Source organism: Rutilus rutilus (assembly GCF_951802725.1).
Source record: "Rutilus rutilus genome assembly, chromosome: 5".
Lineage (NCBI taxonomy): Eukaryota > Metazoa > Chordata > Actinopteri > Cypriniformes > Leuciscidae > Rutilus > Rutilus rutilus.
The window spans coordinates 43,272,616-43,298,835 of NC_140213.1; the positions used below are offsets into that span (position 1 = coordinate 43,272,616).

The window sequence follows — 26,220 nt, forward strand, 5'->3', positions numbered from 1 at the left end:
CCTCACGTTGTTCCAAACCTGTATGAATGTCTTTCTTCTGCAGAACACAAATGTTTTGGAGAATGTCAGTGACCAGATAGTTGACAGTATAGCCATAAAATACTATAAAAAAAAGTCAACTGTCTGGTTACCAACATTATTCAGAATATCTTGTTTTGTGTTCAGCAGAAGAAAGAAACTCATACAGGTTTAGAACAACTTGAGGGTGAGTGAATAAATGATGACAGAGTTTTCATTTTTGGGTGAACTATCCCTTTAAGATACATAAAATGCTAGCTATAAAATTTGCCTTGAAAAGGAAAGGTGTTAACGATGTGATTTTTATATCCATCCTGTTTCTGTGGAAAAACAGTTACCACAATAAAAAGGGAGGAAACGTGGAATTTACCAACTGTCATAAAAACGTAATTAAACAGAACGGTCCTGAAAACTTTTTGCAATTTTTGAAAGATATCATTTTAGTTTTTATTTTAAAATCAATTATTAATTTTACAGTATGCCCAATAACCAGTGATAATGGCAGAGTTCTGACTTTGGCGGAAACTAGTCTCGGTGGCGCTTGATGTTCTGTCAGTCCGAGCACGCGCAGTAAAGGGTTAAAGAAGGGGTTAATTTCTTCTCATGCTTCTCTTGCTCTCGTCTTTTTGTTCAGACTCCAGTAGCGACACGACCTCACTGACATCTGCTCAACGGATCTCCCTTGCGACTTGACACAAAAGAGGTAAATGAGTTTCCCTTGCATCTAAAATGTAAGTACAAAGCGTAAACAAAGTTATTTAAGTTACTGATGGCGTGCCAATAAGTGAATCTAAAGGTAGTAAATACGGCTCTGGTGAACTTTGTACCTTATTTGCGTATTACTGCTAGTAAACTAACGTTAGTTCTATGAAACTATTTGGAGAAGTGGGTTTTCTTTGCTGTTATGTGGCTTTAAATCGTCGCTGATGTGGCACTGGCAGTTTCACAATTTTCGCAGCGTTCGTGTGTAATTTACAATCTGAATGGACTCAACTCGCACATTCACATCGTTCACACGTGAGCCAATGCATTGCAGCTGAGGTTTCGCAAGTTTTTAAAGTTGAAATTAGGAAGTTGATCATAATCAACAAGTTGTCTACTTTGAAACAATGAGCATCGAGACAGCTGGTTTTAAAGGAGCGTTCTAGTAGTCGCGTGGCAAGCCGTATTAATGTTTAATCCTTAATAGTATATTTTCATGTTACTTGTACTTGTTTTTTTAGACACTATCTTTTCCATTAGGTACTAGTACTTATTTATAAGTAGTAGTACTTATTTATAAGTACTTATTTACAAGTACACTAGTAGGCTACTTATTTACAAGTACACTAGTACTATTGCCTATTCTTTAGATACTAGTGTTTATTCTTTGGATTAGCTTTGCCTTAGTGTGTATGTGAATTGAGACACTTTATGCCATTGAGACGAAATGTGTCAGACCACAATAACGCAATAACTTAAACGTCTTTTAAAATAAGTTTTCTCTTTGAAGTCAACTATTATCTATTTTGAACACTTTGCAAGCAAAAAGTTGAAGAGGATCTTGCTAAGCAAGTTTGATAAAACCAATGGGCCTATATTTATTTTCCGAATAATACCACATAAAGGCTCAAATATTTGTAGTTAACTCTATATAGTCTATCTTGAGTAGGCTACTGAGATGTGTCACTGCTAGGGCTACGCAAAACACACATCAAATATACACAAAGTTTGCAACGCGTTCACGTCTTGCATACTTAGGTAAAATACATTTCTGATCTTATGTTCAAATGAACCATTAAAGGGATGGTTTACCCCAAAATAAAAATGTTGTCGTCATTTACTCACAAGTTGTTCCAAACCTGTATGAATGTCTTTCTTCTGCTGAACACAAAAGAAGATATTATGAAGAGTATGTGTAACACAGTTGACGGGCCCCATTGACTTCCATATTATGGGGGGGAAAAATACTATGGAAGTTAATGGGGTGACAAATCTCAGTACTGAAGGAGTTAAATACAAATATTTGTGCCTTGAAACCGGATGTATTATTATCATATTGACATAAGGTAACCTGTTTAACAAGATTATCTTCAAACTGTTGCTCTGACATGGCCTTACTTGTCCTGACCAAAGAAACTGACAGCAAAACATTAACATTTAATAAACATACTCTGGGATTTTTAGAGGCACAGGTTTGCAGTCCGAACGGTTTCAGATTGAAAATGAAAACACAGATGTGAAAATAGGTCAGAACTGAGTTTGGGCTAAGTACTGGATGCTGCTTCAGGTCCTTAAAAGGTTAAGGGTTGGCAGACCTCCCAAGGATGTGTCTTTGACTGGAATGAGCCCACTGAGAGAGAGAGAGAGAGAGCCAGGATACAGATGTTCCTCTTCTTTTACTTCGACTTTCCCTTGCTGGAAAACTCCTGCTCTTGGAGCCAGCTAAAAATGGGATGCCACTGTGTGTGTTGAGAGCTGCCTGTGCCAAGACAGGCCTGCAGTAGAAACTTAATAGGCAGCTCTTTTTCATAAGGGAAATTTAGGTTTGGGGGCTTTCTAAAAAAAGATTTAATGTGGAAAAACAGTTCTTTTTGCAAACCAGTTGTAACTTTGCTTGCATTGAGTAGAACATGTAGCATTCAATTCCAGTTCCGATTTCTTGTAGGCCCTAGTCTGCATGAAACGTAAGTTGCGATATTATTTTCCTCCCTATTGTGACATATTCTCGAACAAGAAACTTGATTTTGTTCATCTGTAATTGACTGGATGGTTGTGGTTTGCTATTGTTTGATTTCATGTGATTGACAGGTTGCCCCGCCCTCGCGCCAGTAAACGCATCATCAGAGAGAGATGTTGTTGCAAGAGGGAGGGGAAGTTTTCTTATTTATTAAAGATTATGAGGGCACATGAATAAAAAAAATAAATAATGACATTCACAGATAAATAATTTATAATAAATACTGCAATATTCCAATAAAAAAAAAGAAGAATTGTCAGGTTTGATTTCATGTAACCTCGTAATTTTTAATCAAAAGGTCATAATTCGATCGTTAGATTTCTCTCTGGTGACGTATGCCAGACTTCTCCAATCATTTAGTCCACTCATGTTCATCTGCCTCCACTTTTGAGTACAACGGCCACATTTAAATATCCAGTCGACAACCGAAGTCAATGATTCGTAACACTTAGATGTACGTCACAATATCGAATACAAGACATGTGACTACTTCCGTTTCATTGTGACTATAAAATGAAAGTCCTATATTTCACGAGTGTTTTTCATACTCTGTGTCTGAACCCTCATTAGTGAACCGCACTATCAGAGCGATCGATCCAGAGTTTGTTTTAATGGAACAAAACATGCCAAGTGTGTGTGTGAACACACCCTAAAAGTGCATCAATAAGAAGTTACATAATGAGTCAGAAATGTTCAACAGACACTCCAACCCCCTCAAACTGTGGGAGTCTGCTTTGTGATTTAATTTTTTTTTGCAGGGAATGATGTAGGCAACATGTGTTGACAAATATAGCACAGGAAATTTAGTTGGTGGTGTAGTAGATAATTGTTTCCCCTTCTATGATTGTAATGCTTGTGATGTGGCTGTCGAAGACCCGGCTCTCGTTTAGCTACGGCTCGACCTTCTCCCTGATTGAGGGGTGAGAGGGTGGGCACTCATGGGTAACTGGGGCGTGAGACTGTTTCCCCTCTTAAGTGGAGCATTCACACTGCCTCAATTATGGTTGCCATAGGAATGCCCTTAGAGCATAAAAGATGTTGGCTGGGGCCAAATCATAGGGTTATGCAAAAATAGTTTCTTGTGTGACCCAGAAGGGGTGAATTAGTAGACCTAAGCTAGGCTACTTGGCTAGTAATTTGGGTCTTTGGGATCAGCCTAAATCCGTTACCTAATGTTTGAACTGTTTCTTATGGAAAGAACACCAAAAATGAAAATTGTATAGTTCTGTTATGCAAGCTCTTGGCATCCATCTAGAATAGTGTATGATTGCTGACAGATATCAAATACTGATGTAATTAAACAAATACAGTTTTTTGTTTTTCTCTTCAAAATGCATGTTTAAAAACTAAACTAAACTGAACTAAAGCTCTTTGTCAAATGAATAGCCTAACAGTCAAAGAACACTAGCTAGATGAACTTATTTGTCCATAACGATTATCCTGGATTACATTTCTGGTCATGTGATCAATAGTAAGTATTAACATCCTCAATGTAAAGCTTGCTTGGGTGTGTTCAGATAGCCCTTTGTGTTGTGCTAAAAATCCTAGGATAAGACAGACTTTTGTCTATTGTATGTAAGGGGGCAGCATGCCGTCGTTGTACAATGGAGGGGATGTTTGTGATTGACCGTAGAAAGGAGACATCTGCACAGTACACTGCAGCTGACAATGACTGTAGAGATTATTAAAGGAAATAGATGAAGGGGTGTCTCAGCTTCCAGATCGATTAGCGAAGTGGTGCTAATCCTGAGAGAGAATGTAATTGGCCTTTTAAATGGGATTGTGCTCGTGGCTGAGGGCTCTGATGACTGCAGCGTTTGAGTTTTTAACACTGTAAAATGCTGAATAGAAAGCCAGATCATCTGAAACCTGATGAAACTTGCATTCATCGCCGTTTATACTTCCCCTTGCATATTTTTCTGATTGTTTTCTCAGGCTAAACTGCTGAAGGTTGAAGAATAAGAGAAAGGCAAATCTTGTGTTTTACCAGTGGAAAGAGATTGGCTGTGTTGTTATTCCTCTGAACTCCCCTTTGTAAATTACTAAAATAGAGAAAAAGACTGCATTCAGCGCAGAAAAATCCAGACTCTGGTTTATAGCTCCCTGGAGTACTTAGAAGAGATGAAGCCAAGGAAGCTTGGCTCTCTGACTCTCTGGCTTCATATCCTGATATATTGCTTATTACTCTGGGATACTGGATTGTGTGTGTGTGTGTGTAAAAGAAACAGTCCAAGTGAGAAATGAAAATGTCATGCACTCATGGTTACATTTTGAAACAGAAATCTCACACTTTATTCCCAGGGTCTTCATAGATGTTCAGGGAGAAACTTCGAAGAGAGCGCAAATATTTTTAAGATCAATTTCGCTACGCCCTTTAAATCATAAATGTCAAGATTGCTCCGGTGGGTTGGTTTAAGTCAGTAGTTCTGCTACTGTTTGCTTCAGGAAAAGTGTTTTAAGAATCAAACATCGAAACGTATTAATATTATTGCCCTGTTCACACCTGGTATTTTGTCAATCCGATCACAAGTGTAAACGGGGTCTAAAACTTTCGAGCTTGTCACTCTCGGCCACTTCCATAGGTAGTCGAAAACACATTCGACCGGATTGCTTTCGTAGTGTAAACGCTCATGCGGTTGAATGTGTTCGAACCACTACATAAGACGCCTACTAACATTATGGGAAGCCAGACGGGATTGAAACTTTGTCGGCCGAAGACCCAAATTTGGTTTGAAGATGAAAAACGTACTCACCATTCCCGATTTCTAACACACATTTGTTTTTGTCTTGTGGCTGTCAGACCAGAAACTAAAGCTGATGCTCTCCGTGTGTTTTTCCGTCATCTCTGGTTGCGCTCGTATGTAAACTGCGTGAGCTTATTTCATCCATTAGATTGAAAGAAGGCCCATACATTTACCCGCCCATTGACCCTCCCCTCAAAGAAATTGGAAAAGTGGACAAAAGAGACACCAAGAGTAAACGGGAATCGTCTCCCTCGTCTACGTGTGATCCGATCGACCATAACGCGTCTTTAATATCAGGTGTGAACAGGGCCTGTGATGAATAGAATATTAATTGCAGTACAAAACACAGTTTCCCACTGTACACGAAACTGAATTAAAATAATGGAAAGCTTATTTCTTTAGAGTTATATTAATATCATTCATAGACGGAACTGAAACTAATCGACCACCCCAGAATACTAAAAACTGCATTGCAGCTGTGATTTATTGAACAGCTGTTTTGTTTCCTCTTTCCATCAGTGAGAGCTTAGACATTACACCTACAGTTTAACAGAGAGAAACTCTCTAATGATCTTTGTCGTGTCCAAAACTGGTCTCCATCCAGTGTGTTCTTCATTTCTCTGAGTTTTGATGATTTTCCTCTCTTTTACAGAGCAGCAGTCATGGGGAAAGGATGCATAGCCGCCACCAAGTACTTCCTGTTCTTGTTCAACCTCCTCTTCTTTGTAAGTGTCCACACTCCTACACCTTCATTCTGTCTCAGCAGGAACTCTGAGTCATGTGGCTCCCTGTCATTAGCTCTGGTCTTCAGGTCTACCATGAGCCAATGCAGGTTGAAACGGAGAGTTACTGTTGAGAGTGGATATTTAAAATGGAGCCTTTTGGGAAATCTGGAAGAAAATGTAAATATTTATGCAGAAAGAAGTTTCTGACCACTGACCACAAGACCGCTTTTTGCATAAACTTCAATTTTAAAACTCAAATGATCATTCTATGGAACAAACAGTGTTGGAACTAAAAGTCATCTTTTGAAGAAACCAAGAATAAGATGTTTTAAGTCATTGCATTTGGAAGTATTTGTAACTTTTATTTATTAGGGATGCACTGATGTATCGACCAATAATCTGTATTGGCCGATAAAAGCAATTATTTCCACTATCGGCTATCAGCTGATTGTTTAAAAACACTAGAGGAGCTTATTTATTGTTAATTATATATGGAAGTTTGAATAAATAAGTGTTTAGAAAAACTACCTACAGTTTTTATTTGAGTGTAATTATTAGAAGTTTTTGTTTTGGTTGTACAGCCGTTGTAGGTTTGGCTCTTTTGTTAATTTTAACCTCTAAAATTATAGTAATGTAGCAAATGAGAAGGTTCCTTGTAAAATATTCATTTAATTTGAGTTTAAACTTTTTTTTTTTTATTAGAGGATAAATAAAAAATATATGAATTTGTCCATATGTGACATGTAGAAAAGTACATTATTAAAAAAAAAAAATTCTTTTTTTCTTTTCTTTTTTTTTTTACCATTTCACATGACACATAATTTGCATTATTATTGGGAAAAAAACTAAAATACCCAGCAGTGTGATGTTTTGGAAATTCCTGTTAGGAAATAGTTTAAGCTCAGTGAGGAAGCAGGGCTCTGATCTCTGTTGCATTACTGCAACCTTCAGCTAGACATGTTATAAAGGGTCAAAGGCTAATGAAAAGTGTGTGTGTCTCTCTGATTCTCCCTCCTGAAGGCCCTTTAATTGTACAGTAGCCTGGTGTTTTACGGCTTCCCTCTCCACAGTGGCATAGAAGACGCCAGACTCAAATGAAACTTCTCTGATCCAGTTCATTTAGAGGACACCTTGGATCCATTAGTTTTGAACTTTGTGGCCGGAATGCATGAGAACTCAGTTCTGTGGAGAGTTGCTGTCTCTCTTTAGCAATTATCTGGGGTATGTTAATGGAAGCACAGTCTGTGTTCTCATCCATAATTCCAGTCACAGTTCAAACTAAGATCAAGCTATGAGGAACCAAACGGGTCCAGAAGGAGACAAACACTCCTGCAACATGTTCGTCGTGTTTGTTTGTTCATGCATGTTTCTTTTGCCCTGTAGATTTTTGGAGCTGTAATCATGGGCTTTGGACTATGGGTCATGCTGGATAATCAGAGTTTCATCATGGTTTTGCGTAAGTACAAAAAACAGTAACATAATTTCCTGTTCTGATGTATGTAATCGTGTCTCTGAGAGTACGTCTTGTTTAAACCGTTTGCATCTCCAGGCTGCTATTGGTCAGAAATGGAAAGTTCCGGATTTGTAATGGAAGTACAGATGCTTTCTCTTATACTGAGAAAACATTTGTAAAAAAAAAAAATTCTCACATTATTGCATCAGTACTTTAGGTGCATTGCAGTTCTGTTCACATTTGCTCTCAAAATGTGGGTGTGCTCTCATAACTAAACTGTGTGTAAACACAGTTTGGGGTCAGTAAGGTGTTTTTATACTTGGCAAAATACTTTTTTCAGCACGGATGCATTCATTTAACCAAAAGTGACCGTTTCGAAATTTCCTGAAGAGAAAAAAAAAAAAAAAATCTAAAAATTAAGCAGTTTCTCGAGCAACAAATCAGCATATTAGAATGAATTTTGAAGGATCATGTGACACTGAAGATGTGCTTTGCATCACAGGAATAAATTGCATAATAAAATTAGATTTAAATAGAAAACAGTTATTTTAAATTGTAATAATATTTCACAATATTGCTGTTTTTACTGTATTTTTGATCCAATAAATGCAACCTTGGTGAGCATAAGACGCTTCTTTCAAAAACACTTTTAAAATCTTATCAGCCCTGAACTTTTGAATGGTAGTATAAATTCTGGCTCTGTGTCTCTTCTCTTTTTAATGTCCTATTGTCGGACAGACAGTTAATCGTATTCAATGAGTCAGAGCGTATTCATTCTGTCTTCACCTTTGAGTTCAAACTGGTGTTTATTTGATATACGTGGGAATGCACAGTAAAAGCAGCTGTTATTCGTGAGCTTGGCGTGGGGGTTTTTCTTTTTTTTTGCCATTAACCAAGTTTTCCACAAACCCCTCTCCCACACTGCACTCTCTGTGTTTATACACACACACATGTTAACTAAACCATCTGATGCTCACTTAAACAGAGAGCGAAAGTTTGCAAAATAAGGGAAGAGAGATATTAAATATTACATATCTTCCCCATTTAAAGTGATTGGAGTTGTACTTGCATGACTGAAATTGCAGCCCAAAAGGTGTTTCAAAGATGGCCGCTGAGTAAAGGTACTTAAAGGGACTTTTAAAGGGAAAGTTCACAAAAAAAAAAAAAAAATGCTGTTATCATTCACTCTCATATCATTCCTGGAGTTGTCATTTATTATTATTTTTGTCTAAACAATTAAATTCAATGGGCACCTGCTTGGTTGCCAACATTCTTCAAAATATGATATTTTGTGTTCCACATAAGAAAGATGTGATGGCGAGTAAATGATGACAGAATTTAAATTTTTGGGTGAGGTATCCCTTTAAGCTAAAAGTTATTTTTTTCACACCATTGCTAAAGAAACCTTAAAAAAAATAGACCGACCAAGCCAAGTTCCCTCAGTCAAGATCATGGAGGTTTAGAGAAGTCTATATATAGCACATGCTCGGTTAAACAAATTACAGCAGGGGAATATTTATGTGAAGCTGACAAGCTCTAAAAACGTTTGCCGAAGCTGGTCACACCGCCATCCTTTCCACTCACTTTGTCTTTTTCAGTGTCTCCAGATATCACCGCGCTGGAGTCTCTGTTATCGGGACCAGTTTTGGAAACATTGTTTTTCTGATTCAGCGGCTCCTCTGGAGATAGCAGGGAATATCTTAGGATATCCTCATACTCGGGGACCCTTAACTCTGACCTTGCCTTTCTGCTAACACACATGGTCCAGTAGTCCTCTGTTTTACTGTAGGGTCCCATTGGTGGTCACTCCCACACTGTGCTGCTCGAGGAGTTTGTTTGTTGACTTTGTTAGTCTGTGGTTTAAGGCCCTATTGAATTCGAGAATAACGGGAAGGTGTGTTCTCTGATCTCGGTTGTATGTTTTATTGTTCCCCTTCCTCCCAGTTTTTTTTTATTTTATTTTTTTTATAGACTTCCACACAATCGCATGGCTATAAAAGGGAGTCTTGGGGAATTGTATCATTATCATCCCTATTTTTCACATAAAGGTTTTACTTCTTTTTCAAATAGCTCATTAATTGGTGCAATGAAGTTATATAGCTATAATGTGACTCAATACCTAAACCATGTTACAGCATGAGTCAATGTTTGGTTGTTTGAAGCCTCAGGCTGGTACGTAAATTAATGTTCAACTGTGTGCAGGGTCCTAAAGTTGTACATGTTTGGCTGTGTTTACATTTGTAGTTAGTTTCTCTTGGCCTGCTGGAAGGAGACGGTAGATCCGATGCCTGTACCGAACTGTAATGGTAGTGCAACCATGAGCGTTCTGTATTTTTTTTTTTTTAGGTTCTGTCCCTTTTCATCTTGTGGCATCACATCCTGTGTTTGTTTCGTTTACATGTCTTTGGTCCTTTTCCTGCGTTCATATTTCATTCGAACATCACCAGAGTTTGTTTGGAAGTGGACTGAGACCCATCTTTCCACTTGTTTGGTGCGGGCCAGGGTTCAGACGGCAGCGTTCACACTTGTTCAATTGAAACACTCTAACAGAGCAATTCGTTTTAATTGAAGCAATCCTGCCAAACCTGAACACAACCTTAAATACAATTATCAAATACATTCAAATACAAAAACAACAAGCCAATACATACTTATTCTTTAAAGTTAGCTTACATTTTTTGTTATATTTTCCATTCATAGCATGTAAATGGTGCTTGAAAGGGTCCAAGATTGTTTTTCCAAGTGGAAAATGCTGCTGGGACGGAATTTCTGCTGATATACAGAGAGGTGTTTGCCATAGTACCTTGAGATCATCACAGCAACTATGAGCAAGCGCACACTGAGGTCTTGGAAACTTCAAATTTACCCTCAGACAGATGTTATGCGCTAGGCAGGAAACATGTGTTTAGAATTGTGACGCAGAATTCTTGTTTGAGTCGAGAGGTAATCTACCGACCATTTATTATTCTCAGTTTATAAAACAAAATAGTTTTCTGTCACAAACGTGATGTCACAGTTTTGCTTTTGAGGTCATACAAGGGCAACATCACCTCAACGTTTCGGATGGACGCGTGTAAGAAGTCAGGGATTAATTAATCGGACTGAAGATTGGAAGAAAGTTCAAAACAATAATTACATGATATGCTGATTAATTAGAAAAAAGAATAAAGAAAAATAAGTTAAAGGTGCAGTGTAGTGCAGTATGTTATATTGACAGATAGTGGTTGAAATGGGTACTACAGTCCAAATTTGAAATATTTGGGAGGGTGGTTTCCCCTCCTCAGACTCAACGCTTTCTCGCGTGGGTTGCCAGATTGATACGTTTGCAATGTGTTTATTGCCAAGGCATTTTAGGTCGGGTAGAATCTGCAGTCTCTGTCCCAGATCGTTTCCATGGTTGCAATACGCTGCGTTTTCTGGAAAACTGGCAACCCAGGGTGTTGAAATACTTTTGGGTAAATTGGCAGTGGGATCATACAGACATCCCGACACGAAACGCACATTTCAAAGTAGAATAAATGGCTTCAGCATTGTTTTTTTGTATTTAAACATATCATGTTTCCTAGATCTCTGCAAACATATGGTATTTTTATGCTTTAGTGCAGTCAAAAAAATTACATATTTGTATGTAATATAACACACTTGTATTCAAACGAATGAAATTACAAAAAGTGTAATTTTTTTCATCTTTTTTTTTATACATACATACATACATACATACATACATACATGCATGCATACATGCATGCATGCATACATACATACATGCATACATACATAAATACAATTAATTGCACTAAATCAAAATGTTACATTGACAGCCCTATATTCTACTCGCATGCTAGAAAAACAAATGTTTTTGTGGTGAAATACTGGCAGGATCACGTGGTTACAGAAGACTCTATGGTTCTTCAGAGCCACAAGCCACATGTCTTTGCCTTATCTATCATTGAAAGAATCCTCCCGAACAACTACGAGCAGCTAAACTCGTTTCTGCTTTGAATTGCAGGAGGGATATGCCCTCTCTTTTGAGGGATGTTATTTTCCACTCTCTTGACTGCTAGTTTCATGTCTTTAATTAGTCTAAAGCTACTGATTTGTACAAAGCTAAGGATAGTAAGAACAACCTGCTACTCAAATGAGAACCACAGCTCAGTGCCAACTTTAATAATAGAGCGAGAGAACATGCATGATGACAGTTTTCCACGCAATAATTTTAAATTACTTTCATATGCTGAGCCACTGTAGCAGCGGAGAAGGTTTGCTGTGTTGTGAGGGTGTTCGCCACACCAATAGTGGTGATAGTGTGTTGGTTCGGCCATTTATTTTCTCTCTCATTAGTAAAAATGAATTAAGATCAGGTTCTGAATGTCTTTAAAACATTTTTATTAGACAAACAAAATCGAGTTTGCATTCTAAGTCACAATGAGACCTGCATCCATTGTTTAGAAATGTGGATATGAAGTGCAATGAAATGTTTGCCTACTGCATTAACAGCTTTTTTTTTTTCGATAGTATTTTCGTGTCAGAGACTTCTTCCTCTGCATACATATGAACTTGCTGCATTTAGTTGCAGAGCCTAAAGCAAGACTAATGTGTGGCTGTGTCTAAAATCTGCCATACGCCACCCTCTAAACTCGGTTTCATTTTCAGCCTCTCCACTCCTGTGCAAAACCCACATCTGCCGCATCATGACAGTTTCAGCATTAGATAATGGCTGTTATTTGCTAGTTAGGGTTATGGTGTGATATCGAATAATAAGAGAAGTGATCTTAATTAATTCTCATCATCTAAATGTTCTTTTTCCATCATGAAATATGAAATATTTTTTTTAAAGTTGACCTTGTCGGAGAGCGTGACTGGTGTCTTCTGTGTTTATGCAGACGAGTCCTCCACAACGCTGAAAGTTGGCGCCTACATCTTGATTGGGATTGGATCTCTGTCCATGGTCATGGGTTTCCTGGGCTGCATCGGTGCCATTTATGAGATCCGATGCCTTCTCGGACTGGTGAGTGATTATAGAGAGAGTTATAGAGTATTTATTTATTTCATTTGATATGATTTAATTTCATTATTTTATTTTGCATATTTATATATAAATAACTGCTGACTACATCAAAGCCAGCCAATTGTGGTTTATTTGAATTTAACTTTTATTTTATTTTTTTATTTTGCATATTTATTTATATATAAATAACTGCTGACTACTAGAGCCAGTTAATGCTGTTCTCTGGGCTATTTATATAAATGATATTTAGCTTCTAACCATTTTCAGTTATAGCAACATTTGCATTAAGTGATCATTTTTTGTAACTATATTAAAATCCTCTATAATAAAATTGTACAGTCTGTTAATGGCTTTAACAACTTCATTGAGCACTGGACCATTCAGAAGCTGCCATGCATAGAGTTGCTGTTACGCTGTCGTAATCACAGTCACAACAAGCCTAGACCAATGCGTGCCCAGACCGTCTGCTGAGGGGGCTTCATTAAACCCTTCTCCATTAACATGATAAAGAGTTAGCTTCAAATGGCTCTCTGGGGTTAATTCTGCTGGATTTACTGAGCTGGAGTGACAGGGATAAGCCAGTCAGATTTAGGGGATATCCGTGGAAGAACTGGGGGCCATATTAGTACCCACAAGATCGCTCGATAAGCTTAGCGGTCAGCAAAGGTCTTTGTTAAACTGTTTGACCCATTTAGAAAATAACATTATCTAGCTGTCATGCTTAATCATGCATGGTTGTAAGTTTGTTAATATGTCCAACAAACAAATGGAAGTGTTTATCTGAACTCTAATGACTTAAGATATCAACTAGAATATAAAAGGTTTGTCAAGACAAACTTTTTGGCTTGAGAAAAACTAGCCAGAGAGTTTGAAGTGGTTTAAAAGGTTCTAGCTTTTGTTTTGAGCGTCCAGTAATTGTAAATGGACTTTTCTGTCCTGTGTTTGCAGTACTTCACCTGTCTCCTCCTCATCCTCATCGCCCAGGTGACCGCCGCTGTCCTCATCTACTTCCAGCGAGACCTGGTAGGTTACCATACCATAATAGAACTGTTTCTTTGTTATTGAGAAACAAGCAAGCCCAGCCCAGGTGAAAAAACACTACGCAAAAGTAACGCATTACTTTCCATAAAAAGTAACTACTTTTTTAGGGAGTACCGCAATATTATAACACAAGTAACTTTCCCTAAAACTGGTTAATTTAGGATTATTTCTATATAGATTAGATAAAAATAATAGTAATATTTAGAATTTTATGTTGTTCTTTGCTCTTCTTTATTAGTTTCTTTTGCTATTCTATTTAGTGTGTTATATATTTATATTTCTATATTCGTATTGAACCGTTCGGTACGAGGCTTTCGGTTCGGTATACATTACAAACCGAACGATTCGTTGGACCATTTTTCCTGCCAGTGCGACCAGAATTTTGTTAGCTGGCGCTACCAGCTACCAGTTGCCCAACATCAAATGGCAAACGTAATGCAAGCGGAACGAAACTGCGCTACTCATTATTTTGTGCTTCACGGACCCGGTGTCAGTGCAGCGCGAGCCGGACCGATCTTGATCAAGCGACACTGTTACTACACAGCGCTAAGAGATCCAGTAAAGAAAGCATTTGAATTCGCCACAAAAGTAATAACATCGCTGCGAGATCTAGTGAGAAACATTCAAATTTCACCGTTATTAAACAGCGCTGACGTGGAAACCAGGAGAAACATTGTGCCATGAATGCACTAGTTATAGACTTTAAGTCCACAGATCAGCAACGTTCACCATGGATTTAATGTAGCAACACTAACTGTAACCATGAAAGTTTGGCAGGAAAAGTAAAATGCTTTCAAGTGCGTCGCACATCTTTTTCCAGCACCTCAAAACTCAAATATCATATTTAAATGTTATTTTTAATGTGATGACCAAAACCTAATTTCTTCGTCCTTCAAAGATTACCCTCATTTATAAAACTAAAAGTTTCAAGATGTAGGAAAACTCACACTTAATTAAAAAAAAAAAAAAAAAAAAAAAAAAAAAATATATATATATATATATATACAGTGCAATGCATAAGTGAATACACCCATGCTAAAGTTGACTAAAAAGAGGAATAAAAAATCATATTTTGGAAATTGAACTTAATGCCTTAATTTAAAAAATTAGGAAAAATCCAACCTTTAAGGACACCAATTTTCTTTGTGAATGAATAATGTATCGTAAATAAATAAATGTTCTTCCTTAAAATACATGGTGCATAAGTGAGTACACCCCTATGTTAAATTCCCATAGAGGCAGGCAGATTCTTATTTTTAAGTATTTAAAAAAAAAAAAAATGTTAGGATACTATGCATCCTGATAAAGTTCCCTTGGCCTTTGGAATTAAAATAGCCCCACATCATCACATAGCCTTCACCATACCTAGAGATTGGCATGGTTTTATTTCAGTTAGCCTAATAGCTAGTTTGATTTGCATTGAGAGATGATCTAATGGAAAGTACTCCATGCCAATCTCTAATCTAAGTTCAATTTCCAAAATATGATTTTTTTATTCCTCTTTTTAGTCAACTTTAGCATGGGTGTATTCACTTATGCATTGCACTGTATATAATTTTTTATTATTATTATTATTATTATTTTTAATCAAGGAAATTTCTCTATGCATTTTTTTCTCTTTTTATTGAATTGAAAACATACCACTGTCGTATGAACCGAACCGTGAATTTTGTGAACCGTTACACCCCCTTTATTTATTTATTTATTTATTTGTTTGTTTGTTTGTTTGTTTGTTTGTTTGTTTATTTATTTATTTATTTATTTATTTACAGTAGTCAACATTTGAAGTGGATCAAAAAAGTTTTGAAAGGTTTTGATCCACTTCAAATGTTGACTATTTTATATATATATATATATATATATATATATATATATATATATATATATATATATATATATATATATATATATATATATATATATATATATATATATCTAAATGAGATATACTATATACTATTTTGCTTTTAAAAAAGAATTAATAATCTGATAGTTATGTTTAAAAAGATTTTAGTACCTTAAATAGCTTTAGTGTAATTAGCCTGTGGTGTAGCTAACGTTTTAAAAGAAGTTACTTTACTGTAGTTTAAACACTGCAAAAAAAGCTTTTCTTACTTAATATTTTTGTTGTTTCCAGTCCAAATATCTAAAAATTCTTAAATCAAGAAGCATTTACTAGAGAAGTAAAATGACATAAGAAATTCTATTTTGTTTTCAGATAAACAGAAAGTAATTTAAGTAATTTTTGCGTAAAACAAGCTAAATTATCTGCCAGTGGGGTAAGAAAAATAATCTTGTTTTAAGATTATGTTTTTATTAAGTTTTTTTTTAATTAAGTTTTTTTTTCTTACCCCACTGGCAGATAATTTAGCTTGTTTTAAGCAAAAATTACTTAAATGACTTTGTTTATCTGAAAACAAAATAGAATTTCTTATGTCATTTTACTTCTCTAGTAAATGCTTCTTGATTTAAGAATTTTTAGATATTTGGACTGGAAACAACACAAAAATACTAAGTAAGAAAAGCTTTTTTTGCAGTGAATTTTAATTAGCATTAAAAAGAAGCTTCTCCAACACTAGTCTGATGTGAAATCTTCTAATTTAGTTAATCTGGAACAGTGTTAATCAACACATTTCTTACATTTGTATTTACATTTCTAACAGTATGAATATATGGGGTTTTGATGGGGTTTCTGATGTGGGATTCTTCTGCGTTTCCCGCAATGGCGTCACAAGCTTGCAACACTTTTTCTAGTCAGCTGGGACTATGCAGTAATCTCTTAACCCGAGGTGTTAGGTGGTGACAGGAAAGTTAACAGATGGTTTAGAAACTGGGATTTTAAATTAAGCAGCTGAAGAAATGTTTTGACTGTTCACTACTATAGTTCCACTTCCTCCATTCAAATGAATTAGGAAGTGGAATAATTCACTTTCCACTGCACCAATATTCACCTTTCACACAAAATGGTGTGTGCGGCTTGACGAGATGTTTCCGTGCCTAACGAGAACAGGAGGTGTGTTTGATGCGGGGTGACTCCACTGACTTCTCTCACTCTCTAATGTGAAACTTTTCGACGACAGCGCCCTCTTCAGGAACAGGAAACACACAAACATTTCACACCAAATGCCTTTTAAGATGATAAAAAAAACGACAACAGGAGCTGCACTTCATCTTAACAGCCTTTCTATAGTGTTAGGAAGGAGATATACATCCTTTAATTCAACTTGTGCTTAGTCAGCCTTTCTTAAATCAGTTTTAGTTAAGTAGCACTAGGCCTAACCACAGCCATAAGCTCATGCTTAATGCTCAACTTAACTTGCTGTGTTTAGTTCCTTTCTGTGTCCATATTATCATACATGTGCATAGATATTTGACTTTTAGCTTTAGCCTTCCTGTAGGAAGATCAGGTCTTGAGAGATCAGGTAATTGGAGTCTGTGCTTGGGCTTGCTCTGTTTTCTCTTTATTCACCACAGGGCATGGCGAGTGCTTTCCCAGAACAGGGCGAGGTTCACAGCGTCTCGTACACACGTACACACTGCATAAGCAGAGTTTTTCAGTTTAAGATCGTCATTGCTGTAGCCCCCCCATCATAGCTGTGTGCACCGCCACACCTCCTACACACACACACTTCAAACAAGCTCTTTACAATATATAAAGTTCACTTCAACAGTGATTTGCTGGTGAAAGGTTTTCGACGTGAATGTATACACTGTTGAAATAGTAAAGGGCGGTTTTTAAAATTGTTTATTCCAGTTTTATCATTTGTATGATGTTCAAAAAACTTTTCAAACATACACTACTGTTCAAAAGTTTGGGCTGTAAGAGCACTTCTATTCAGCAAAGATGCATCAAATTTATCAAAAGGAACAGTAAAAAAAATGGTCAGCCTATATATATATAGGCTAAAATATACTATATATTAGTGTGTATATATATATATATATATATATATATATATATATATATATATATATATATATATATATATATATATAAAATATACAGTACCAGTCAAAAGTTTGGAAACATTACTATTTTTAATGTTTTTGAAAGAAGTCTCTTATGCTCATCAAGCCTGCAGTTAAAAAAAACAAAAAAACAGTAATATTATGAAATATTATTACAATTTAAAATAATGGTTCTCTTTTTTTAATATACTTTAAAATGTAATTTATTTTTGTGATGCAAAGCTGAATTTTCATCAGCAAGTACTCCAGTCTTTGGTGTCTTACGATCCTTCAGAAATCATTCTAATATGATGATTGTATGTATGTATGTATGTATATGTATATGTATATGTATATGTATATATATATATATATATATATGTATATATATATGTATATATATATATGTGTATATAATATATATGTGTATATAATATATATGTATATATATATATATATATATATATATATATATATATATATATATATATATATATATATATATATATATATATATATATATATAATGTATATGTATATATATATATAATGTATATGTATATATATATATAATGTATATGTATATATATGTGTGTGTATGTATATGTATATATATGTGGGTGGATGGGTGGATGGATGGATGGATGGATTAGTGTTTCATGAGAGTGGGCGGAGCTAAAGAGCTCTTTTTAAACCCTCTTATTGGTGTAATTTTCTGTACATCATCGTGGGTAATGTAGTCTTTCTCCACAATTTCCACTGTTTTAAAAAATAAGCTGAAATAAAGCGAGCTGACAGCTTCAGCAGAAGCAAATATCATTGATTAACAACCTTGAAGATCAAAATAGGTGTTTATTTGAAGCTTTATAAATTATCTTTCAAAATCAAATTCCCTATGGAGAAAATGACTGGAGTTTTTACTTCTGGAACCCAACAGTTGCACTCTATAAACAATGTTGATTGTTGAAATATGATATGTTATTCCTATATGGGTGCCATTCAGTTCTCAGGAAAGTTCGAATCGCAGATCCATCCTAACATTTCTCCATGTGCTTATTTTTAGCTGAGACAAGAGATGTCCACTATTGTGAACAAAATTCTGGTGAACTACAACGGTCATAACAAGACATCTGAGCATGCCTGGGATTATCTCCAGAGAACGGTGAGCGCAAGGTTTTCCTTCAGCTATTGTCTGCCGTTTCCTTCTTCAATGTTATTTTCCATCATTCCCGTACTGTGAAGTTACAGTAATATGTTAAAAGCATTTTACAGATGACAAAAGATCACTAGGATTTTTATTGTGGCTTTTTATCTCTTGTTTAACAAGCAGCTTTTTAAGGTTATTTTCTTTAAGGTTTTTTATACCATTTTTGTTGTTGTTGTTTTTACTGTAGTGTAAAATTTCTTTCCTGCTTTTTTCTTTCTCTCACAGATGAAGTGCTGTGGTTGGACTGGACCATCTAACTGGACGGAGAACGTGGTGATAAAGAATAGTTCTCAGAATCTGTATCCATGTTCCTGCAGAAATGACTCCATCGGTGGCTCGTATATCATAGAAACAGGCCTGTGTCCGAGTTTGTCCTCTGAATGGCCTGTCCACACTACGGTACAGACATACAGCTTTACTGCACACATTGACACATCCAGATTCCTGTGTAAACTTTCCTAATTCTGGTGTTGAACCCAATAGCTAAGGCTTCAACCCTTGTAGTTCTCCATTCTCATTGCTAATGCAATAATTCTCTCTCAAACCTGGCGTTTGTGTTTCATACGCTCGTGAGATTTCCCTCTCCATCTGTGCCGCATTCTCTCCCTCCTTCCTTTTGCTTTTAGTGCAACAATATGGGTTTCCTTTGTAGACTGAATGGTTAGCAGGCTGAGAACAGCTAATGTCCAGTCCATGCCAATATTTCTGAGTCCCCATTCAGTTCCCATTTGGCACTTTTATTAATAATGAATTGATTCATGGCTCTGGTACAGGTTGTGCTTCTGCTCATTAGGTCTCGAAGGCCAGGCCAGTTTTCAGACCTCATGTACATACATTTAAATGGGAATTCTGAATGCTTTTCCATTATGCTGTTACATTAATTCATTTGGAAACTGTTTCATATTAGTAGCATATACACAGTCCAGTTGTTTGGATAAGGGACTGTTCGGTATTTATGGAATGGACCACCGGAGGAAAATAGGGGAGGGTCATGTCTTTATATTTTTTGTTGAGGGGAGGGTCATCCAACTTTTTTTAGTCTAGGGAGAACTTTTGTATTCATGTAAATAGCAAAATTTCAAAGTGGCTTGTTTGGTGCATATTTTTCCTTGTAGCTCCATGTGGCTCTCTCAGTCTCGGCCCCCCATCGCCAGCAGATGGGTCTGACCCAACAAAAATCCAGTTTGGCGCTTCGGCGTACACGCTCAGAAAAAGTGCATCATGTCAGAACAGAACGCCAATGAAATGTTTACCCGGCAAAGCTTTAAAGCACGAGCAAATAATGAACTTTTGTGATTGCGAATTAGTGCATTAACATGTGATGTGAATGTGCGTCGAGTTTTACAGTATTGTGCCTGAGGCGCCAGAACTGCAGCTGATAGAATGTGCGCTGTAGCACGATACTACCATATTTTAGTTTCCATGCTTAATGTGTTTCCACAACAGTAGCCGCGTTTCCATTACCCTTCAAATTGCGCAAATTGAAATTGTGAATTGAAAATACGCCCAATGGAAACACGTCATTTTCGCAGAAACTCCCATTTATCGCAAAAAAGTTTTTAAGCTCGCATGAGGTGGTGTTTCAGGCAATTCGAAAAAGAAATATTTCGCAAAACTGCAATGGAAACCGTTTTTGCGCATTTCCAGGTCACCTGACGTTGATGACGCGGTGTGTTTGGACAGAATACGAGACAGAGTTCTTAAGAATTCATCTAAGACAAAATAATTACAGCAATAATGGGTTCTAAACCTCAAATAAATGCTGCAACCAAGACCTCGAAGCAGATATGAGGGAGAAACACCCAGAAACAGCTCATATGTGCCGCTCACAAGTATAATAAGGGTCGTTCCTTACCATTAATGCTTGGAAAACACACATACGTCTCCTTCGATTAATAATAATGGCTAGTGCAGTGGATGGGATTAGTACATAAACCTCCATTTTGGAATGATTTTACTGATCGCGAGAGGAAAAAATTAAGTTTTAGTCGCATAACATCGGTTAATGGAAACGGCGTCATTTCGCAATAGTTTTTTGCCGACATTTAGAAAAAATCTGCAAATCTGTAATGGAATCGCGCCAAATGTTAGTGAGTAAATCTACTGAAATGGCCACCATAACAGTGGAGTGTGATGTGTAAGATGAGAGTCGTTTGTCATGGCAAAGATGTTCAGATAGCCATTGTTTTTTTACAACCAAGCGTAATCAATAAGTAATCAATCAATAAATTATCGGGTAGGGTCATGCCTTTTTTCACAATCATTTTGGAGGGTCATTGAAAAAATGTATTGCTGGCGAAGGGAGGGTCAAGTCTATTTTGACTATAAATCTCCAAACTCCTCCGGTAGCCCCTTAAATAAAAAACGAACAGTCCCTAAGCAACAAAGTGTTTACTGTAAATCAAAATGTAGTTTCCTGTAAACGAGACCACTGACTGTTGGCCAAGCTTGAGTTTGGCATGTTCAGTTCGTTTCTTCTGATGTTATCTTTGCAGAGCTCTGTCAGTTTAGGATCATTTCCAAACCATGCATATCTCGTTTCACTCTTTTTCCCAGTTGTTCTGCTTATTTCATTTGTCTCCATTCTCTGTTTGCAGGGTTGTGTATCCAGTGTGGAGGACTGGCTCCTGAGGAACTGTGGAGTTATTCTGGGAGTCTGTGTCGGAATAGCAGTGATTGAGGTACATCTAGAAAAGCGTATCTTGTGAAATGCATTCCCAATTCATGATTATTCACATCTAACTGTGTCTTTCATTAACCTTCATTTCTGTTATTTTGGCACTTTCCACAAATACGGTGCACTTTGGTGTCCCAAATTTTTTTTTTCATCTTTTTTTTTTTTATAGCACATTAGACACTAAAAACCAAAGCCAAATATTTTTTTTGTATTTATATTCAATTATTATTATTTTAATTAATTATAGCTAATTTAAATGATCAAAATATGGTCAAACAAATAATTAAATTACATTTATTGGAAATATACATCAAAGTTTGAGGTTGTTAAGATTTAGAAATGATTCTAATATGCTGATTTGGTGCTCAAGAAACGTTCCTTATTATCAGTGTTGTTTATTCTTAATATTTTTCTGCAAAATGTGATACTTTTTCAAGATTCTTTGATGAATAGAAAGTTCAAGAGGAACAGCATTTATTTGTAGGGATGCACCAATATGAACATTTTAACCGATACCTATAACCGATAATTCTTTATATCCGAAAGCCGATAACCGATATATTGACCGATAAATCTAAATCCAAATTTTTGTATCATTTTTGAGAGCCTGATTACAAAAACAAAAGTCTCAATTAAATCCATGTCCCAAGCACACAATTATAGTTCTCATTATAATTTTATGTAGCCTATATGACAGACTTGCACTGAACCGTATTTAAATTTTTTTACAATCATATTCCAAACCATCATGGCGAGCATCTGAAGTGTCTCTAAGCTGATTATTTATCGGCTTTAATATATTGGCCAAATTGTCTTATCGTGCAGATAACGATAACATAAATTTTTTAAATATATCGACCGATAACCGATATGGTGGCCGATATATCTTGCATCCCTTGAAATAGAAAGCTTTTGTAACATTACAAATGGCTTTACTGTCTTTTTTTATTTGATTAATTTTAAGTTGTTGTTTAATAAAAGTATTATTTACTTTTTTTTTTTTTTTATCGTACTGACCCCAAACTATTGAACAGTACAGTATGCGTGTGTGTGGCATCGCTTCAGATACCAAAAAGTCAGTTCAGGACCATGATCTGTTCGCACTGCAATCTGATATTGGTGTATAAAAAATAAAAAAATCGAAATCAGTTAATCGAAATTGAGCACTAAGACTCGCAGTATAAATGTAGCCATTAGCTTGTAAACGTGTGTTTCTGTGTGTGTGAGAGGTGGGGGAGCAGATTGTGATCTCTGTCTATTGTGCTTACTCCAGCTTTTAGGGATGATCCTGTCCATGTGCCTGTGCAAGAGCGTCCAACAGGAGGATTACACCAAAGTACCTAAATACTGAGAGCAAACCCCCCCCCCTTCAGTGACTCAGTGTTACAGACTCTGCACACCAGCAGAACAACTGGAGCAAAGCAGGCCGGGCGTCATCTGGTCACACAACACACATACACACTTTTCACTTTATTATCTCCTTTAAACATTGAAACATCACGCTGTTTAGGATCAACGTTTTTGATGAGGATTGTTGTATCTTTTTCTTTTAAAGAAACTAGTTATATATAGATGGATCTTTTTCTTGTTAGTGCAAGGTCTAAATAGCTTTATATTTGGTATCTCACTCTTGCATAGATATACTGTTGCGTTTATGGTTTTCATCGTTAGTTGAATGTGAGAGCACTTTAGTGAATAGAGAGTTTGATATGGGAAGAGCTATTAGCTACTTTTAAAATACTTGTATAAAACATCTACACCTGTTTTTTGTTTTTGTTTACCTTTTATAATGAGAATTGTGTATTTTCAGTTATGTATATATATATCAATACGAATGACATACTTCAGTGAGGTTTGTTCTGAGTAACTGAATAACCACATCCTAGTTATCGCAGCACTTAATGATGTCTTTTCTGCGTGTGTTATTAGCCGGGTTGGGTCACTCAGGGTGGAGTCTGGGTACAGATGGCTGCGGTTGAGCGTTGTCAAGACTGAAGGCTAGATCGGAGTAGTGGCGTTTCTCGTGGTTTACGTGCGAGTCGGCCTACTTCGCTCTGTGGATCAGGGTGTGTATGTGGATTTTAGGTTGTGTGCGTATCCCACAGTTCCTCACGCTGTGCTGGTGTGGGTGAAACATCTGTGCAAGTATGTTAGATACAAATCCTGCAGCACCAGATGTGACATTACTGACCCATTTCAGCTGAACCAAAACTGTGCCAGGCTTTTTAATATCTTTGAGTTTCTTCTTTTTGATATTTTTGCTTCTGTGGTTTTACTACTTCGTGTGAAGCTGATGTAAACTGGTCAGCTTTTTGAATTGAGGAAGCCTGGGTTTGCTTAATACGAAAGAATAATTTGGGCCGTTTCAGAACAGAAGCAAAAGAAGCTTCCTCTGAGAAGATACGAGAAATGACCCGGCCGCTGTCTGTATGAGGCCGTTCCCAAACACTTTGTTGCTTTAAGAACAAAATCTTTTAATACTTTTTTGTCAAACGTTGTTTTTTTTTGCATCTTGTCAAGATGCTGTCTCCTGTAGAACTCTAGTTTAGCTATTTAAGAGCTTTTTTTTTTTATTATCTGAAAACATACCAACGTTTTACGGAAGCTTGTGTGGTTTAAACTCGCATTAAAATGTCAGAATTGCGGAAAAAATTTAACTAAGAATCGGACTTTATATCTCGCAATTGCAAATTTATATTTCACAATTTTTCTTTTTTATATATATATATATATATATATTTCTCGCAATTGCAACTTTTATTTCTCAGATTTTCAAGTTTATATCTCGTAACTGCTAGAAGAATAGTCAGAATTGTGAGATAAGTCAGAATCACCTTTTGTATTTTTTTGTATTTTATTCTGTGGCAGAAACAAGCTTCCATATCATTGGGATAATTGTGTATTTCCGAGGCAAAGTGAAGGGCTTTTTCTACTTTCTTATTCAACATGTAATGTTTACCTGGGAAGCCATGTTTCTGTAGTGGGTTTTACCAGCTGCTTCAGTAGTTATGAAACATGTCTATGCAACAGTTAAGAGTTGGATTAAAAGAAAACTTTGACACAACATGCGTTCCATTGTGATCTGTCTTTTATTTATCTTTATTTCAGTTTTTTTTTTTTTTTTTTTTTTTTTTTTTGTGCAAAGAGTGAAATTACAGTGTACAATTACAAAACAGTGTATGTATATACAGTGAAACATCAAATTGGATCTCATCGGAACAACAGTTGAATTGTTTGAATTTCTGAATAGAAATGTATGTTTGTGTACATGTGCTCTATATAGCTAATGACATATTAGCATTAATAACATTAACAATATAAAATAAAATGAAAAATTATTCAAGGCAAAAAAAAAAAAAAAAAAAAATGATACTACTGTCACCATTCCGACTACTTATGATAACGATAGTAATAATAATACAAATGATAATATCAATAATTACTACCATTATTTCCACCAGCATCATAATGTACAATAAATAACTAAATGCAGTAGCAAATAATTACCGCCATTATCCAGTCGTGTTGTGTTTTGTCATGTCTCCGCCCCGCCACCCACAGCCTGTAGGATGTGCCCAGAACGTGCCGCCCATCGACAAGGGAAGATACCGCAGAGCCCAGAACACCCCAAGTACCCGGCAACTCCCAGCAAATCTTTATTTCAGTTTGAATGAAACACTGAGAGACCAAATTCATTACCTTGCTTTCATTAAATAGTACATTAACGTACGTTGTACTGTAATGGTCGGTAAGGTTTTTTTTTAATGCTTTTGAAAGAAGTCTTGCTCACCTAGGCTGCATTTATTCGTTCAAAATTAAGGTAACAACAGCAAACATTGAAAAATGATAATATTTTATAATGTTTCTATTTTAATATTATTTTAAATATAATATAGTAATGGCAAAACTGAATTTTCAGCATCATTACTCCGGTCTTCAGTCACATGATCCTCCAGAAAATATTCTAACATGCTGATTCAAGAAACATTTCTTCTTATCAGTGTTGAAAATATTAATATTTTTGTAGAGAAACATTTGTTTTCAGGATTCTTTGATAAATCGAAAGTTAAAAAGAACAGCATTTTATTAGTTTTTAAGACTTTTATTGTTGTCAAGTAATTCAAAGTATTAATTTCTTTAAAAAAACAACAACAACTTTAATATGCCATGTTCAGAAAGGACGTTTATGCAAGAACTCTCTTCATTGTTGCTGCATTGACAGTTGTAACCAGAAGAGGGCGCTATTGGTAAACGAGATCTTGTAAATCTAACAGTGAGGTTCCCAACTGCTCCGAAGATGTAGTCCTAACCCTACCCATAAGTTATCCCTAAAATCAGAGGGAAGTGATATGCGAATAACACCCATGTTGAGGTAACTAATGCCGCGTTCCAGGCAACCTGTAACCCGTGTTTTTCCAACTCGTAACTGGGAGTACATCGATCTAGTACGAGTTCACGGGTGGGAAGTTACGGGTTTTACTGCCGTTCCAATGCACTTTCACGGGTATAAGGTTGGAAAAACACGGGTTACAGGTTGCCTGGAACGCAGCATAACCCTGGTTGTAAGCTTAAACCTGACTAAGTAAACTCAAATCTGATTGGTTAATTGGAATGTTCTATAAGTGTAGTCTACTACAGTACATGAAAATATTGAACTTTAATCAATTGATTGATGGTTTC

The 26,220-nt window shown here is 36.2% G+C and overlaps 1 protein-coding gene across 2 annotated transcripts; it reads left to right on the plus strand.

Moving 5' to 3' along the window:
• The first annotated feature begins 582 nt into the window (after positions 1-582).
• On the plus strand, positions 583-24,604 carry cd82b (CD82 molecule b). 2 transcript variants are annotated; one of them, XM_084409897.1, is made up of 9 exons: positions 583-721; positions 6,134-6,206; positions 7,590-7,662; positions 12,543-12,667; positions 13,616-13,690; positions 18,720-18,818; positions 19,089-19,262; positions 21,461-21,544; positions 22,814-24,604. In XM_084409897.1, exons 2-9 carry the CDS (start codon positions 6,144-6,146, stop codon positions 22,889-22,891), a joined length of 771 nt encoding a protein of 256 aa, XP_084266023.1. In that variant the 5' UTR covers positions 583-721; positions 6,134-6,143; the 3' UTR covers positions 22,892-24,604. The 2 variants fall into 2 exon arrangements, with proteins under 2 accessions (XP_084266023.1, XP_084266024.1); XM_084409898.1 differs by having other exon boundaries at positions 627-721; positions 6,139-6,206.
• The last annotated feature ends 1,616 nt before the right edge of the window (positions 24,605-26,220 follow it).